This window comes from Anopheles nili, chromosome 2 (assembly GCF_943737925.1).
Source record: "Anopheles nili chromosome 2, idAnoNiliSN_F5_01, whole genome shotgun sequence".
In the NCBI taxonomy this organism is placed as follows: Eukaryota; Metazoa; Arthropoda; class Insecta; order Diptera; family Culicidae; genus Anopheles; species Anopheles nili.
In genome coordinates, this window is record NC_071291.1 from 57,560,643 (window position 1) to 57,579,681 (window position 19,039).

The following is a 19,039-nucleotide window of genomic DNA, read 5'->3' on the forward strand; positions in this document are numbered from 1 at the left end:
TTTCGTTTTAGCAATTTTTTTTCTTGATTACCATCCTCGAATGATCCCCAAAATAATTTCCGTGCATCCGTACATGTGTGTGTGCGAGTGTGACTTAATTAAATAAATATTCCGCTGAACGAGGCGTCGATCGCGACTTCCGCGTGGAAGCAAGAATTCCGGCGCCTGTGTTTCGTTTCGCCCTGTTGTGTCGCGTGAGCATGCTTGCTAGTACTGGTGGGTTTTTTTCTGCACTTTGCGCTTCATTTCGTACGTGTGATTCTCGTGTGGCTTTCGTTTTGCGCTTCGTTGACGATTTTGTTCCCTAACCTACATTGTACCTACGCGCCATTGCACTGTCATCACCATTGGCCGTGTGTGATTTTTTTTCTCATACTATTATATGTTGCTAATTTCATGCGTCACTCAAGAAACGGTTGGTAAAATGTGCGATTGGCTAGTGGAGAACAAAACAAAACCATATCTGGTGGCAGGATGGATGAAAGCTCGAAAATCCATCTTACTTAGTGCTTTACTCATCCAATTTTAAACGTTTTTCAAAGCAAACGTAAACTATTGACTCTGATCATTTGATAATTGTTTTGTTAATGTGTGTCATCCATCCATTTGGAATCATGGTTATGTTAACGTGGCTTAGTTTACTACCTTGAAGCACTTATTTGGGAAGCTTCTCAAATTCTTTTTTATCATTTAACAAGTGCTTTCAGGAGAAATATGAATGATTTAATTTGAAGACATCGTGAATTATTTAAAAGGCACAACATTTGTTACAATTTGTTGCTGAGAAAATTCGGTGTCCAACATAATCTGATGTGCACTGAGAGCACTGCATTTTATGGAAAAATGATTGTGAAACATTTCATAATTCGCCGTTGGTGCAATTTTAAATGTTACCAGGTATATGAAAGCATGTTTCTTCAGGAGTTTTCAATGAAATTACAGAAGTCAATCGCAATATTTAAAATGTATACAAACTGCTAGTAAAATATAGTATAAAAATAGTTCTCAACCATTATGCTATGATTTATGATTCATGCAGGATTTATGTTTCACGTAGCAAAACAGCGCCGCAAACTTTAAGATGAAATATTTCACTGGTGAAAGTTCATCAAAAGCTTTTAGTCTCATTAAGTGATGTTTACACTGACTGATTAAAATGAGTAGTTTTCTTTACACAATTCATGTAGCATTTCCAAAACTTAGATGATTTGAGCTAAGCCATCTTGAATTGAACCATTGGTAATCGTTGGCAACTAATCAAAAGTGTGTTTACAAATTTATTAACCTGTTTGTCATTTCACTTTGGCTTTTTGTGACCATTTTTCATGTGACATTACCATAAAAAGAAATGTGATCTATTAAGAGAACTTCTATCGAGTTAAGTAGTTTCGTTGAATTTGTGTTACATCGTTTGTTAGCTAACATCTTACCACTGAGTATTTCGGTTTCCGCCCAAACTCACCGATTCGTTCTTGCAGAGGAAATCACGGCCGAAACCGGCAACACCAAGCTGCTCATCAAGCACATCGACGTTAGCTCTCTGGCGTCGGTGCGGGCATTCGCTAAGGACATCCTCGCTACCGAGCCTGTGATCGACGTCCTGATACACAACGCCGGTGTAGCACAAGGCTACAACAATAAGGTGACACCGGATGGGCTCGAGTTCACGATGGCAACCAACTACTACGGACCGTTCTTGCTGACCCATCTGCTGATAGATCTGCTTAAGAAGTCCCAACAGGGCCGAATCGTGATCGTTTCGTCAAAGTTGTACCAGTTCGCGTCCCTCAACCCGGCCAACATTAACAGCATCAACCCGGTTAACTACTTCTCGCTGTTCCCGATCCACCTGTACAACCTGTCCAAGTTCGCGGAGATCATGTTCACGCAGGAGCTGGCCCGGCGCCTGGAAGGCACGAATGTTACTGCAAATTGCCTACACCCGGGCGTCATCGATACCGGCATCTGGCGCAACGTGCCATTCCCGATCAGCATTCTGTTCAAGCCGATTCAGATGTGCTTCCGCACACCGGAAGAAGGTGCTCGCACCAGCATCTTTCTGGCCGTGTCACCGGATGTGGAGAAGATCAGCGGCCAGTACTTCCGGGGTTGCAAGGTGCATCAGCTGAACCGACGCGTCCAGCACGTGGCCCGACAGCATGAGCTGTGGGAGGCATCGAAGAAGTTGGTGAAGCTTTCCGCTGAGGATCCACAGATCTAAGCTACGCTCAGGATGTCACCAGACGCCTCGATCTGGACTTGGATCCGAGTGTGTGAAAGTGCAGGGAGGAGCCCATGACGTACGTACTAGAGTTAAGGATTGTAATAAACTATGGTGTGCATATTGTGTGCCAGTGAGTGATGGTATTTTCTAATAATAATTGCCGTGGTGTTTTGCATCCATTCCGAATTATTTGAACGAGCTCCTAAAGCAGAAGATGATAGCAGAAGACTGAGGGAAACATATTTTTTACATTCAGAACCAACCGAACACCACTCAAAGTAAAAGTTAAAATGTTGAAACCGATTTCATAAAAGATAATCTAAAGCTCAATCATCGTTTTTCTCTCGAGCTTTTGAAGGTTTTTTGTAGCCAATGTTTTTTGCATAAGCATATTATTTGGAAAAAGGACGCTTCTTTAATCTCACAGACAGCATTTTCTATCGTCTATCGTCTTTAAACTGTTTCAACGATAAGCAAGCAACGATTTTCTTCAATTATTCACCTGTTGTGAACCCGGGCTGGGAAAATCGTTAACGCTCATATCGTTGAATTAAATTTCACATTAAATTGAACATTAAAAATTGAATTAAACATTAAATTTTGATCGTCACGCTAGCATGTTCGAGGTTATTTTTTGAGTGTTTAAGAAGACAACTTTAAAATATGACCTGGCCGTTTCTCATTTAAAAAAGATTGTTGCTTAAAATAAGTATAAAGATTTAACCGTTGGCATTTAAATGTATCAAGAAATATGAATGAAGTCCTTAAAAAGAAGAACGATTGAACAGAAGCACTCTAAATAAATTCGTTCGGGAAATTGCTAGTTCCTTCGGTGCATAATTGCATCTGACGCCACTGCCCGGTTTTCTTTTTCAAAAACTCATCACCCACCCCCGCCACGAAAATACGCAAAGTACCATTCAAACAAAAGTAATGCGCCCTCCAGCGCGCCGATGTTGTCCCGAAATTAACCAAACTTTTGTCCCGAGCTTGGCCCACTTTTGCACCACCCGTCGAAGTTTTGCGTTCGATTCCCGCGAATCCCCGCTGCACCGGTTGCATCGATCGGATTTCCATCTCGCGCCAAGTTGAGCCGCTCCCGAAAACGTCCTACCGAGGGAATGAAGAATTAATTGCACAAATCGGCTTGATGGATCGTTTGGCAGGGCACGCGGAAGCGCACCCTTGGTGAGGACTTTTCCTTTCGGCTGTGAGTGTTGATCCAGGGCAAAGTTTTGACGGTAATAATTTTCCTCTCCAGCACGCGGAGCTCCTAGACGTCGGCAGCAGTCGCAATAATTGCACGGATGGGATGACCGAAATGAAATCGCCTCGAGATCGTGAAATTGCGTATCGTCCTGAGACGGTGATCGTAGCTTTTTTTTTCTCGCTCTCTTCTTCTCAAAGGGCCGCCCGGAACCGAACGCACCCGTGGAGGTTAATGGTTGGGACGGAATTAGTCTCACTTTTTGACACTCTTTCCGAAGCGCTGCCACTGTCAGGTCGCCGGACCGTGGGTGCTCTGGGCACGCGGCTAAAGTTTTTTAATTGGAATTTTTCACCATCATCCCCGCGTGGGTTGGGGTGGGAAAATGGAAATAATAAGGCGCTCGTGGGTGGTTTGGGGGAGGGAGATAAATCTTTCACCAGCAAACCATCGCAACGGAAAGTAGCACCGAGCAAAGTGCAGGACGTGCTAAAATGATGCCACCGGACGCTTTCTTGTTGTGCTGGTGAAAATGAGGGGTGAAAAACACACATGGAAACGAATGGGAAGGATGTAAAATGAAAGAAAGGGCAAAACAAAAATTGGATACTCACTACCGGGAGCTTTAAAGTAAAGAATGTGTAAACGTACTGGAGCATACATTTTAAATTAACTCCCTCACTTGCTGGGCGTGTGCTCGACCTGAACCCTGTCCCCGTGTTGATGATGAACTGCTAGAAGGAAGAACAGCACGGTGTGCATTACTGCGAAGAGCGTCACTAGTGGGGACACAGGATGAGTGAAAGTGCAAAAAAAAAAAAACACACAGCATATATATAAACGCAATTCAACCGACCGGGTGGCCCTTTACCGGGGGGAACCAAATTGGATGGTCGACCGTGTGTGTCTTCCAGCACGAAGCCATCCTCGGGTTCGTTTGTCCTCGGAGACAAAGGTGGCGGGACAGGAGTGTTTGTCTTCTCCCACACTCGCCACCAAAGGACAGCGTCAGGATATGAGGGATGGACGCTCGAATGCCCCTCGGAGATGCCCATCCCAAGCGACATCTGCCAGTTCCGAAGGGTTGGTAAATTTGAGCCTCATTTTAACCCATCCATCGTTCCATTGCGAGGAAAGGCCGAAAGTGGCGATGTCTCGAAACTGACGGGGAGGGCAAAACGCGATACCACCGAGTGGCACATTGGAGAGCTTCACTCGAATCGCGTGGAGAATGTCGTTATGCACAAATCGGCAATCAGCGTTAGCGTGGTTCGTCTCTGGTGCAATATTGTAAGCTTCGCTTCCTGAGTGGGTCGCAAAATTTCCTAGTCACTTTACATCATCGTGTTCTTTTTTCTTCATTTACTTGTTTGTGTTTACTCCAGCGCTACGTAATTATAAGCTTACTTTTAGATTCACCAACGTGGTGATCGCGGACAGCAATCAGCAAATGTTGCTAAATGAGCGTGAATGCTTGGCTCGATGCAATAAGGTAATTTACACATCTCGAAATTTCTACGCTCGTCTTCTGATTTTTGGAGTTTAACTGTTTCTTTTTTTAAATTAAATTGCATTCCACAGCTTTTATAGTTTCTTTCTGCTCTAATATAATCTTTTCAAATATTTTTGTAGAGCTTGAAAGTGTAACTCTACGATTGGATTTTTTCTGAGTAAAACACTGTTCAGTGAGTGACCAAAAAGAGAAGCCAAAAGTTGTAGAAGTTATGAATGTATTTAATGGCAACCCGAAATGTACAATAGATCTGAAGCATGGCGGTTCTCAAAACCCGAAAAAAGCATTCATTATGTCAATGGGTTTGATTTGGTCCTTATAAAAAACCCGTTATCCAACACCTGCACGGCATCCACTTGAGTGCATTTTCTAAATAATTAAAACCATTGCAGCTTCATGAATGGCCTGCAAAATTCTATTTCACCATCATCTCGACAATGGATGCATGCATGCTCCTTTTATCCTTTTGAAAGAACCAAGCAACAACAAAAATACACACAGACAGATACTAACTACAACGCCAACGGTGGGCCAAACCGTGCTCATCGATTGTGGCACGGCTATCCGCCTCGCCGGGCCCGTAAAGGACATTCAGCGCACAAACGTCCTAGACCGGGATGTGGGCTCCACTGTCTGATGGCTTCTCGTTGCAATTGTAATTTTCCAAATCAACCGGCCGGGCAGCCCTTTTTACATTCGCCCGTCCAGTGCCCGGTGCCGGGTTCAAATATTTAAACATTCCCGTCACGAACCTATCCCAATCGTTATCGAAACCATCGCAAGCAATCCAATCCGGGAATGTGGCGGCGGCTTTTCCGACCCAACCACGAAACCAGGTAGGAGGGATGGGTGGAAAAATGAAATGCAAACAACAAACAGGCGAATTTCGCCAGCCACCACCGGCGGATTTTGGCGAACCGGCCCCGTACCTTGAGCGTGTGCGTGTCTGCTCGTCCTGTGAGTCGAGCTTTCTAGGTGGGGTTTGGTAAGGAAACCCTATTGATCCGATTCAGACACGAAGGGCCGGCACGGGATGCTGGTGGGGCACCATTGATTCAAAAAGAGAAGGACAAAGGCATGGAGGAATGATGGGCAAAAAAAAATGTCCACGGTGAAATTAATTTTCAACCTGCCCTTAAATGGAGGCAGACGTTTTTTCGCATTCGAGTTTATGGATGCTGATGGATATTACATTAGAATTGATGAATACCGGAGCGAACGCTTCATGGGATGATGGAAACATGTAATCAAAATTCCACCCGGACGGTTTGTGCTTTTACTTATTCAAAATAACTGCAAACGCAAACCTCGCACATTGTATTTCGATCGTGCAATTTGGTCAATCAGCATTGCAGCATGAATATGTGTCACGGCATGGTAGTTTTTTCGGGCTGTTCTTTAGTGTACGTTGTTTTCTGACTCGCATATCTATTTAATTTATTCAGCTCAATACAATGTAGCTGTGAAATAGTTCGCTCATGAGGCATGCTGGAAGAATTGATTCAGCTGATTTTATAATGGTTACATTATTATACTAATTGAATTATCGATTATACTTATTGAAAAAATTACGTAAAAAGCACTTCGAAATTGTATCTAATACAAAACCTAACATTCGAAATGTTCGTAAAGGATTTATTATTTTTTAAATATAGATCCTTTAATCCCGACAAATGGAATCAATTTTTACAACTCAACGTACATACTTGTCCTTTGATTCTGCTGCGTTATCACATATCTGCACTTCCGTTTCAAGCTAACCTAATTGAAAAAATAATAATAACGCTCGCGTTTATTCTTCTCATCCGTCAAATTTGACATTATCTTTATTTATATTTCGGCTTCTTGATTGCTTTAGGCAGACAAAAAAAAAGCGCTTCCAGGTCAAATTTTCGCATCATCCAAAATGTACATTAAATCACTTTAAAAGTACATCCTAAGGCGGCTATAATAGGGTACAGATCCTCACTTAAGCTTATTAGGACGCTCCTCCTAATTTCTGGCGCTAAACTTGATTCAGTAATTTATTGACGCAGCTGCTTGGGTGGCGTGTTGAAGGAATGGCGTGTCTTTATATATTTTTTGTTGTTACTCGCTGAAACGTTGCACCGGACACAAACCGAAACATTATCTCTAAAATATGCTTTTTGCCATACACTCCGCCCGGTCAGTGGTTAGCGTCGATAAGAAGCTGCGGTGCCGGTGTTTATGTAGAAGGAAAATAAATGGACTTTTCATGCTTCTTTCGGGCTGCTGTGCTCGGATGTTTGGGAGTTGTTGCTACGGCTTCCGTTCCTGGTATTTCATTTAAAACGAACCCGAAGTACGTTCATATTTTTCGTCCACCCCGGTTGCCAGCCTGGCCAAAGTAAGCAGCTTGTCTTAGGTTAATTCATTAATCTCGGCGCGCTTTCCACAGCAAACGTCGGAGCTCCGGTGCCTGGGTTGTGGTTTGGACATCGCTTTGACCGCACCGTTCAAGGGACGGCCCACAACGAGGGCCGAAATGAGGATGGATGGCGGTGGAGTGATTATAAAAATAGATATTGTCGTGAGAACGAACGAATCCAGAGAAAAGACCGTTTGCCTGGTGCTTGTGTGTCCTTCCGAAAGCTGGCGTTCTAATCGTAAGCACATAAGGGAATGAAAGCGGAAAACATTAAAGATATTTCAAAAGGATTTCCTGAAGATTTGAAGATAAAGTACGATTTTGCAAAAAATTGTTAATAAAGCTTTACGAAAACTGTATGTATGTGTACTTTTTTTTATTGTTAGTGGATTTATTGTTTTTTCTTGTTCTATTTTTACTGTGCCGTAATACTTTGGAAAAGATAGATAGCTAGTTTTTCAAAACCTTTTTTAAACGAGATATTGCTTGTTCTTTTAAGTGATATAAACACATTGCATGCATAATGATCATATTGTTGATAACAAAGAATGTAATTTGCATTTTTTTTACATTTATATACAGATCGATTTTCATTTAAAATAAATGAAGCCATCATTCAGCATGACAATGACGACATGTCCAATATTTTGCGAGGAGATCTAGATTGAATCTGTCATGTGAAAACCAGAAGGTCTTCGCAGGATAATTTAGGTCCAGCTCAAAACACAATCCCTGATACGCATCGTCCAATCCCTACGGGAATATGACAAACGAAAAATGAAACGGGAGTGTGCTCATAAACTTATGCCTGCTCTTTTTTTTTTTCTTCTTAGCTCTATATTCATGTTCCATGTTCTAGACCTTTCTAATTTTTTTCACCTAGCAGCATCTTGTCGACACTGGCTTTGTGTGCGATAGAATACAAACACAATGAGCGGAAAAAAGCACGAAGAGACTCACCAGAGAGCTACCGTAGTCGTAGACGAATCAGACATGGTTTATGCGCAAACTATTTCGGGACAATCCGGTTTTGCGATGCCGGTAAGTACCGGCAATTAAAACGATCGCTCTCGCTGTGAATAATTGATGCGACTGTGCTGCTTCTGATGGAGCGTCGCTTTAGTGCTGGCTTCGTGATGGGTTATTCAGGTGAAGGATGTGTTATTGCTGGACGCGTCTGAACATTGTTGCGGGCTTCTTTTATTCAAATGTCATCAACATGATATAATTCAATTTCACAAAGGTAAATGGAGAAACGTTTTTCTCTTGATTCAATGAAGAAAATGTTGTGTTGTGCTCCGGATCGCGGTACTGAAGTGCACGAAAGTACAAGAAATGCACATTAGTACGAACTGCAGAGAGGTGCTTAGTTGACATAAGACTTTACTTTTCACCAAACGGAAGCGGAAGTCCTTGGTTGCTCGACGTAAATCTCTCATTACTGCGGAGAACGCGACTTTAGCATCTTTTTGCTTGAAAAAAAGAGCCTTCTTGGATTGTAAAGAATAAAGCTCGTTTTTAAATGAATGAGTTTCATGAAATGAAATGATCCCTTCAGATCATGATAAACGAATTTTCCAGGACAGTAGCTACTCAATTGATGTCACACATTTCGAACGGTCACATGAGACGGAAGTTACTGTAATCATGATAGTAGCCCTTCCAACCTCGAGAACAATCGAATGAGCTCGATTTTAACCTCATTTGTGACACCACCCGCCATAGAAGCTGATTCCGTTTGAAGTTGAACCAAAATGAAACGAAATAAAGCACAAGCTCCTTCGGTTCTTCGACTTGGCACCGGCGCGTAACCGATCCGTTCATTCACTCAACCGTTATAAATTTTTGAAATTCATTTTGATTACCCTTGTGACGCAAACTATTTTTCCTTCGACTCTCTTTTCCCAATCGAGTGGGCAATACAATTGTTCACTCGACTGGTCGATCGGGTTTGGGTTGTTTGGGTTGCGTTCCACCGGCAGGATCAGTATTTGTTCGGTTGCTGAACTAAGCTACATTTGTAAGGTAAATCCATCGCTTGAGTGAACCCATCGCTTGGGACCGATGAAAACCAGACAACTGCCCCAAAACCGGATGCATTCCATTCCATCGTTGATGACAACGGAAAAATTATCGCCCACAAAACAAAAAAGGATTCTAGCGGTTCGCAAACAAACCACCGGCCATCGCCATTTTGAGAAAAAGTCACGGAAGCGTGGAAGTGTTGAAAAATGTCTTCACTAAGTGCCACCGTCGAGGCGGCGCTCTAATTAAAAGCAGACGGTGCTGGATCGTGGTCCTTGGCAAAAGTTGCGTTAGATTACGGAATGCTAATGAACAGCGCTTGCGATCCATCTTGCGCGTCCAACGTGTCCTGGCGCGCCCGGTCCCGGGCTATTTGCGCGGCTTTCGATGGTCGTCAAAAACCGAAATGAATACCGAGCGAATGATAATCGGAATTTTCCGGCCGGTCCAGCGCACCGTGGTTCGCTTTTCTCCACTTATGACGCTCGGATGTCGCTCGCTGGGCCGGATTCCTCGTGCGACCATAAATTATCTTAATAAATCGTTCCGGCGAATAACGCTCGCTGCGGATAGGGTGCTTGGGCCGTGATAACGACGAATGAAGTTACGCTGGGTTCGGCTCTCCGGAGACGGAAACATGATGCTCGGGAACACTGGAACCATCAGGCTGGTTTGCGCGTCCCGGCTGAGGACGAATTAAATTTACACCGAAGGACTTTCTCTTTCGGGGCCTTTCTTTCACGGCCGTACGGGTCGCACCGGGACCGGAATCGGTGTGAGGAGATGCCATTTTGTGAGAGGCCGAGACTGGGCAGGGTTGAGAAATTCGGAAATCTGTTTCCGGCGCGACCCGGTTGGTGGTTTACGGCGGCCTGGAACCGAATAGATCGGTCCGGGATATTGCTCCGGTAATGGTGCAAGTTGTAGGACATCATCGCACAATATATATGGCCCAATTATGGAAATGAGCCCGAGCCCGAGACGGTGATATTTGAGCCGGCAGCGCTTCTCGAGCCGAGTAATGTTACAATTAAAAGTTTGCATGTTCGGTGTAAATTTCGACATGTCGTGAAAGCACACGAGAGAAGACATATTATCGTGGGGCAGCTTATCGGCCCCGTGCCACGGAGCGTATGTATTTCGGAGGGGATTTTTTCATCCATCTATTTTAAGGATACTTTCAAGGAACACTTTTTAACGGGGAATTACGAGAACAAGTTAAAAGTAGCCCATAGCTTTCGCACAATTTGCAATAAATGATTAAGTGTACTTATACTGATTTTGTGTTGTTTTATGTAAAGCCCGTAAATTTTTAGCTCATCGTAATTAGACCACAATAGTAACAATGTGGAAGTAAAATCTAAACGACTATTATGCCTTGTTTTATTTTCTTGTTCAGAATCAACTGATCATATTCGCCTAAATGTAGGCAATGTATGATGCTTTTCATTTTGTCCATTTCAACGAAAACATGGCTCTTTCTTTTGTCTGGTAATTGGTGAAACAAATGATACATTAAAATACCTAGTTCTATTGACTATTCTATATTCAAATAGTCCTTGTTTTAACGTATTCCCTTGCTCACATTTCATGACTTAAAATGAACTAGTCCTTGAGAGTTTGCTGTTAATATTTCATGGAAAAACTACCTCAAAATAAGAAACCACTACGTGCGAAAAACTTTCTAACGTACACGTTCACCGTAAGCTGACGTATGCACCGATGCACTTAAGTACTGCTGCAACAAGGAAGCTGCCCGTAATGTCACCGTTAGTACACCGGGCATACATTACGGTGCATCAAGCGCGAAACCAATGCATTCCGACAGGCGACGGTGTGCCCTCAACCGCAACGACACGAACCCATTGTGGCGGCCGCTTCCGCAGCGCTTTAAGCCCACCACCTTGACACGCGGACTAAATGAATGTCTTCGTTCGACAAAACGTCTTGCAAGATTTGCGCACAAGTGTTGACACGCGGACACGCGCTTCGTCACTTCGTCGTTCTACGAACGGGCGGATTTATGATGGCTAATGGTTCGTTCCGTTTCAGTGTCTCACCAGCAGCAGCATGTGTTTTTGTGGGCGGAAATATGTGTGGTTTTTTTTTGTGTCTCTGGCTCACACTCCCGGTAGCAGATGGGCGAAATCGTAGCAGTTCGTTCCGCTGAACTGCGGCAAGAAGCTCAACGTTGGCAGCCCGACGATGCTTCGGCGGAGGTCGTGCGCTTTATGTAAAGTTTTTCGCTTAGTTGGAGGGAATCATTTTTCATTCTTATCACAGTCCACCCTCGGCGAACGGGAGTCATCCCCGCAGCTGGCGGTAGATTATTGCATGACGCCGCTCGCTGGTTTCCTGCGAAAGGACGACGGCTCCATGCGATGGAGGGCACCGGATTTGGTCAACCGGGGGATGATAGGGGATCTGCTTAAGGGCCTTTGGACTATAGAACGTGTCTTCGATTTTAGACAATTGTGGAGACGATATGTAAAATATCAATTTTTTAATTCAGCTCTGCAGGCCAGTAATTTAAAATAACATTTTATCAGATAAGCTAAATATATTAATTTTTAAATTATGCTTTTTCACAACCGTTATAAATTTTAAGTGCCACAAGGCAAGGCGAGCATAATTCATCGACCTTATTCAATCCATGTTAAAGTTATGATGCAAAAGTGCACCGTTTGCAGCAAATCCCATTTCTAGCCATCTCGCTCAGCCAACGGCTCCCAGTTGTGCAATGATGCGTGAAACGTTTCGCGTGTGTGCATGTGATCGTGTTCGTGCCCTCAGTGTTGATAGGTGGAACACTTCATCAGCACCCAAGACGCACGGTGCAAGTAAATTATGAAACGAAGCTGAACGAAGCCACTGATCCTTGCCAACAGGGGAAACCGAGAGAGCAATCATTCTTAAACAATCGAGCAAGAGCGAGAGCGAGAGAGAGAGAAGGAAAGAAAGAGCAAGAGTGAGGGGGGAAGAATGTGTTATCACTTGTTCACCTTGTAGTTTGCTCAGGATTTGTTCCATCCTCTCGTCCCTAAAACCGTCGGGCTTGAGGATGAAGCCATCCATGGAAATGTTTGACGCGGTATGAAGGCGGCTTCTGGCACCCCCAGCAGCTACCCGAGAAGGGATTCCCCAGGATAAGGTGCAAAAAATACGCACAAATTTTGCCACCCCCCCAACACCCTGCGGACGGAAGCTTACTCACTCCACGCACCACCGAATCACGTCAGCATATGTAATGCTGTGATAATGATGTTGGAAAGGCGCTGCGGTTTGCAGATAAGCAGGTAATGAGTAGGAAATGAACGGAGGCTTGGTTGAGCCGCATGGCCGGGATCCGGAAGGCTTTTCGGCAACAGAGCGCATGGGTTTCGTTGGGTAAATCTATTACTGACTACAGATGCCTTGTGTGTATGAGTAACGAAGTTTGAAGGGTTATTACAATTATGCCATGTAAGTAGATTGGGTCGGCTTCTAGTTGAGCTTGACACCTTTTAATAATAAAATATATTTTCTAAGCTATGGTTGGAAATGTTTGTAAGCAAAAAAAAATATTGGAGTTTAAAAAAGCATTAGATATTTAAGTCGTTTTCGTAGCTTGTTTAAAACAATTAATTAAAGTCATTGAAAACAGTGTATGGTATACTTTACTTATTTCAAGAATATCGCAAAATCGATGTTTCTTACTTATTCTTCGTCCTGGTGAAAGGTAGTTTTATGAAACTAATTAACTTGATTGCTGTACGGCCATCGTCACTAATCCGGCCTGTGTTCAGTAAAAGGACAATGCCGATCGAAGTGATAGCTGCATTTCCGCCGATTGTTCTTTAGAATCTAGCTCACTTGTGACGCCATCTAGACGCGTAATCGTGACGCTCTATTGCGTGGTCAAGCTGGTACGGAAAAACGATAAGTACGAGTGGTACAATTTATTGTTCGAAGGATTGAACGCACCCGTTGAAGTGTAGCGCCGATGAACTGATAAAAGAGTTACAAGTATCCATGCGCCTGGAACGCTCCCTCTGTACTCCTCATTGGGGTGGCTTTCACGGGAAACGGTACTCAATCGCAACTGGGAACGATTTTCCGATAGTTAATGTGCGTTGAAGCGCAGGAAACAGGATTTTCACCGTCTCATGCTGCAATCGGTACCGATTGCTTCGCCAGCACACGTCGTACCGGTTGACTGTCAAAGCCAACGCCATCGTGTTGGTTGCAGATGCACGCTTGGGTGGAAAATAGGGTCTGAAACGCGACCGAGAGCTGTTTTCTTGCGATTGGAAATCAAATTGGTTCTCGCTTTCCGTTAAGACACCCCGGTTGTCGGATCTAGGTGGAATCCTGGTAAGATCTTCAGCATGCCAAACAGCACAAAAGGACAAGCCTGGCATGCGGGAGCAAAAAAGGGACGATGATTTTTCCGGCTTCACTTTGAGACAGGAAAATAAAGTACGGTCAGCCAGTAGGGGAAAATCTGTGCGAAATCCAACCCAGAGGCTCCCGGAAGTATGCCGGGAAAAACGTTCTCAGATCTTGATGAACGGAAAGATAAAGAAAGAGCGGCTTAGCCAAGACCCTTGGGTCAGGGTGAATTTGAAAGAAGAAAGAATTAATACGAAGAAGACAAGTATATACACTCACTAAAGGTGGGCGCAGGCTTACGAGAAGCCGCTGGAATAGGAAAGTTTGTGGCATTAATTCTAACGGCACTGTATACAGTACAGAATGATAAATATTATCATCGTTTTTAGAGTCCCATCAACCCTAATGACCTGCAGGAAATTGAACACAAATCTATGCACACGCAATGGCTAGGGCTAGTTCTTCCAGAGCACGAGCACGAATAAATTTGTGCGTAAGTTTTGCTGCAAATGTACGATCGATAATCAAACCAATGATCCTTGGACGTGTCGCATAGGTATCGGCTATTGCCTGTGCTTTATAGTATAATAGAGGATAATCTGACACCAAAACAATACAAAACTGCTCTAGAAAAGTGATGGGAATTGATGGAAAACTGTATTTTCTTATTGTGTAAGTTCTACTATATAAAAGGCCACACGTTTTATGCCGTATGACTGTGTGATGTATGTTACATAACTGAACATATAATAATACTGGAAAACACTCTTTCAGGAATCGTAGGTTTTCTTATAAAATGATAAGCTAATAAAATATTCAGAGATGTAATTCTTGTCGTTGTTGCAATATAGAAGTTGATCGATTTTTCTGCAGCTCCAAGCGCCTCCATTACAACAGCATTTCTGCACTATCATGTTATTAAGGTAACGTTTGTTATTATCTTGTTATTCCCCTGTATGTCTCGAAATGTTGATCTAACGCTAGCATGACGCAAACACAATTCAAACCTGCTCCAAAGAAGAAGCAATTATAAAGACCAACATATATTTTGAAATTGTTTATGCACTGCTAAATAAAAGACAAAACTTTTTGTTCCAAATGTCCGTGTGTTGTGCATTGATTAACTTAACATATAATAATATTATACACTGCTTAAAAAGAAATCATGCTTTTGTTATAAATTAAGCCAAGAAAATGTTCAATGATTTTATTTCTTCGTTGTTGTACTTTAGAAATCCAACAAATTTAGTGAAGCACCAAGCGCCTCCATTGAACAACAATTCTGGACTTTGCATTATGTCATGTTATCATTTGGTCATTATCCTGTATGTTATCCTGCAAAACTAAACTAGATTGGGTACAGTATATTACTTTTCAGTTTCTTTATTTGAGATTCTCTTAGCAATGTTATTAATATATGATTTGTATGTGTTCTGATCATTTATCTTAGAAAAAAGTAGCTTTTGTGGACAGACAGTGATACTAAAGAAAGAAAAATAATACACTTGTATGTAGAAAAACTTATTTAAAATATTTACTCTATTTGGTTCATATTTCATCATTAGCCAAAATAATTTTTGTGTGCCCTTCTGTCGGCTCCTGGCAACACTTCCCATTGTGCTCCGTTTGTGTTGATCCCCCGGTTTGTTTACATCGCTCATTCGCCTGTACGCCAAGCGCGCGCATTATGCTCCAACCATTCTCTCAAACAGAAGCATACTCTCGCTTTGGGAAGCGCTCTCCAACACGCGTCCCACGCTTTGTTGACTTCTGCTCGAACCGCGCCAGTAACGTACACCCAAACAACATTCGCCGGTCGTGCCACACAGGCTTGCAGCTCCAAGCAACAGCATCCGTCTCTCTGGGCTCTCTGGGCCTACTGCGATTGTTTGTTTATTTTGCATCCGAAACCGGGTACGATGCGCGAGAGTTCGCATCGCCGCCCCGTGGGTGGCATTTCCCGCGAGCGAGAGCGGAAAACTCGCTCACCCTACCACCCCATGCACGCCAGCTGAGAGCGAGAGCGAGAGCGAGATTGGTTCAAATAGGGGCCCCAACACGCGACGGCCGTTTAAACAGCGTCGAGACTTTCAACCGTCGGCACGTTGTCGTCGTCTTTCGTTCCGTTAGCACGCGCAGCACGCCAACGTTCCGCGCTTTTGGGAACCTTTGCGCGGTGAGTGTGATTCGAGCGGTTGTTTTAAATGTGAAGAAAAAAAAAACACCGACCCCGACGTCTGCACCATCTAGACTGGATTTTCCGTCACGAATAAACGCGAAAGGAAAAAAAAAGGAAAAATCAAGTGTACTGTTTACAGATCTATTTCTCGCGTGTTTAGGCGTAGTGAGTGGCAAATATTTCCCAATTTTGTGTACGAGTGTGTGACTGTGTTTATTATTTCCTTTTCGTCGTGCTTCGGGCCACCAATCCAGGACAGGAAATTAATTCCAATTGGTGGGAAACTTTATCGTGGTCGTCGGTGTATTTTTTTGCTGTCCCTTCATTTCACTCCATCTCGTCCTCGTAACGCCGGCAGTGTGAGGATAATCTTGCAAGAGCTCATTTTGGTTTGCTTCCTTCGACACAATCCACCGGCCGTTCGATGCCACCCGCAAGGAAAGTTTTTCACGCGACCGTCACCGGGAGTGGGCTTGCATTATTAGCATGAAACGGTCGCGCGCGCGCCCGGAATCGCGTGGGCCACGAAAGTTTTGCCCGCGCACCGTTTTACTTATTCATAAATTGTGTGCGTTAGCAAGATTTCGCCCAACCGAGCTCTGGACCTTAAGGCCGGTGTTTACCGCGTGAGAAGCATGTTCAGGATGGAAGAAAATTGGAGCTCGCACATCGCAGCGTGGACGAAAAATCGTGCGCTGCTCAGTGACCACCATGGCCACGGTTCCGCGAACTCGTGCCGCTAATGGATGATGGCGTGCGGTCGGAATTGCGAGAAGAGAACGACGTTTGGCAGAAATCAAAGCCAACCGTTGTGATTTGTTCTAGCACATTTAGCGCATCGGAAGCGCTATCGTGACGTGGACCGTTTCGTCTGATCGAGCTCTCGATTCGATACGATCGTGGAAAAGACCCCAGTGTGTGTGTGTGGGGGTGTGTGAGAGTGAACCGGGGTTGTGGTGGAACGTCGTCGACGAAACGGATCGGATACACAGTCGTTAACGTTTATGACTCAGCGGCCAAAATCGAACCTGCCATACACAAACACACCTACACACACACACACGTGTGTGAGGGCGCGAAGGGAACACTCGCAAAAATTATCCTCCTCACTTCCAATTGCCAACACCTGCCCGGCAGGATGCCCCTTTGGGCATTCCGAATGGGGAATCAAATATTAAAACCTCACTTACGTACACATTCGCGCACGAACGCGTTCCTTATTCTGGGTGAAAAAGAGGTTGGTGGGAAAAAAAGGTGGGTGCTATTTTTGTGAAGTGGCATTTCGGTTCAGTATCAATTTCGCCAGTTTCCCGCGCACGTGTGCATGCGTCCGTGTGTGTTTGTGTATGTGCGCCTCCTCCCGGTTACGGTTGGGATTTTCATTGCCTTTTGCGCGAGATACGTGCCAAGGATCGCGATTCCGTTTGTTTTGATGGGGCTGGGATGGGTTTGGCATGAAGTCGGCGAAAAAAGGAATGTTGTGGGGGGTGGGTTTTTTTATTCCGTGCCACCATCCCCCCCGTTCATCCCGTGTGTGAGAGCTGTATTTACACGCGCGATCAGGAATGGTTGATATCCGTAAGACACTTGTTTGCGCTGGTGGTGTTGTTTGCGAGAAGGAAACATGCCACTTTAATGATACAAGCTTCTCGTCGTTGTCGCTGTTTGTTGTTGGGTTGTTAAAATGACTCAAAAACGGTAGTTTTTTAATCAGAAAACCCATCAGCGTGGAAACTTTACTCTTGTTCAGTGTTTTAATAGTGCAGTTGTTTTTTTTTAATTCCCAGTTTTTTGGATTCAATCGAAGTAAGTAACTTTCGTGAGTGACTTGTGCGAAAAGCAAAACTTTGTGTAAAGTCTAACAGTGGTGTAATGGAGTGATTTGCATCGCCGTTGAATTGGTAAGTACCTCCATTGTACTGCGACTTAGTTTTGGTTCTATCCAGAAAAATAAAAGCACAAACAAAGCCTTAGATTCTTTTCCGAAGGGCAGTAAGCCTCCAAACCACTTCGGTTAATTTATTCTGCACAATCTCAAACCAAAACCGGCGTTTGGACTGTTCTTAGTAAAGTCTTTGATACGGCATCGCTTTCCATGGCGCCGGTATCAATAGATACCGTGCTCAATCTTTCATCGTGGTGGAATAAATTTGAAAGATACCACCATTTTACTTCAATTGGACCTATAGCGAGTGAGAAAAGAGAGAAAAAAGGGACCCAAAAGCCAAAAACGTCTGTATCGATCAACCGGCGCGTAAATCAATAAGCGTTTCATCAACCGTCAGCCCTCCGCTGCGGCTGGCGCTGGGATATTCGAATACGATTTAAAATTCATCCCTGCCTTGAAAAGGAATCGCGCCCATCCTTGCGGACGGTTTTAAGCACAAATCTCGGCACCCATCCGTTCTACGCACATTTTCCACCGGATGCCAGCCGGCCGTTACGCCATGCGTAACGCTTTAAATGTTACAAAACGTTCTTTAATGAATTATTAATGATGAGGTGGGTTGCATTATTCCCGCCCCAGGGCGGTTTCAAGCTGAGCCGGAAAGTACTAAAGTATGCAAAACATCACTGCCGATATGGAAATGATCGCCAAAAAAGTGGCATCAATTAGCTGCGTCAGCTTTCCGCCGGCGTTGGTTGAGAAAGGATTCCGAGCTCGCTCCGAGTCCGTTCGGTCAGAATCCTGCAACGCAACATTATTGTATGTTAAATTTAGATCAAAAAGCACAAAAAAAAACCAACGCAAATCATATGCCTATCGCGCACTGCGCGGAAAAAAGGCGGCGGAAATGGGCTGCAAACCGCAACGGTGGTTTTGATGTTGATTGAGATGTTTTTCGCTAAATTAAGCGTAGCTAATTATGTTCCTCTGGTATCTGGAGAAAGCATAATTAAGGGCTTGTCCACGGGCCGTGTACCTATTGCACAATAATTTTGAGGATTTTCACCAGTTTCCCTTTTCGTTCTGCGTTTTTAGTATGCATGGAGAACTCTATTCTGAGGATTCTCTGTCATTTTCCTAAAAGTTTTCATTTATTCCCTGATATACACCTTTCCGTTGCTGTTTCCTAGAGCTCATAAAAAATCTTATCACGTCTTAAATTGTGATTTTTCGTGATGCACTG

General features: G+C 43.9%; 1 protein-coding gene across 1 annotated transcript; it reads left to right on the plus strand.

Annotated features, from left to right (window-relative positions):
* The first annotated feature begins 72 nt into the window (after nt 1-72).
* On the plus strand, nt 73-2,353 carry LOC128730311 (retinol dehydrogenase 14-like). Its single transcript, XM_053823352.1, has 2 exons — nt 73-216; nt 1,479-2,353. The coding sequence occupies exons 1-2, from the start codon at nt 201-203 to the stop codon at nt 2,219-2,221; spliced, it is 759 nt and encodes a 252-aa protein (XP_053679327.1). The 5' UTR covers nt 73-200; the 3' UTR covers nt 2,222-2,353.
* Nucleotides 2,354-19,039: the final 16,686 nt, after the last annotated feature.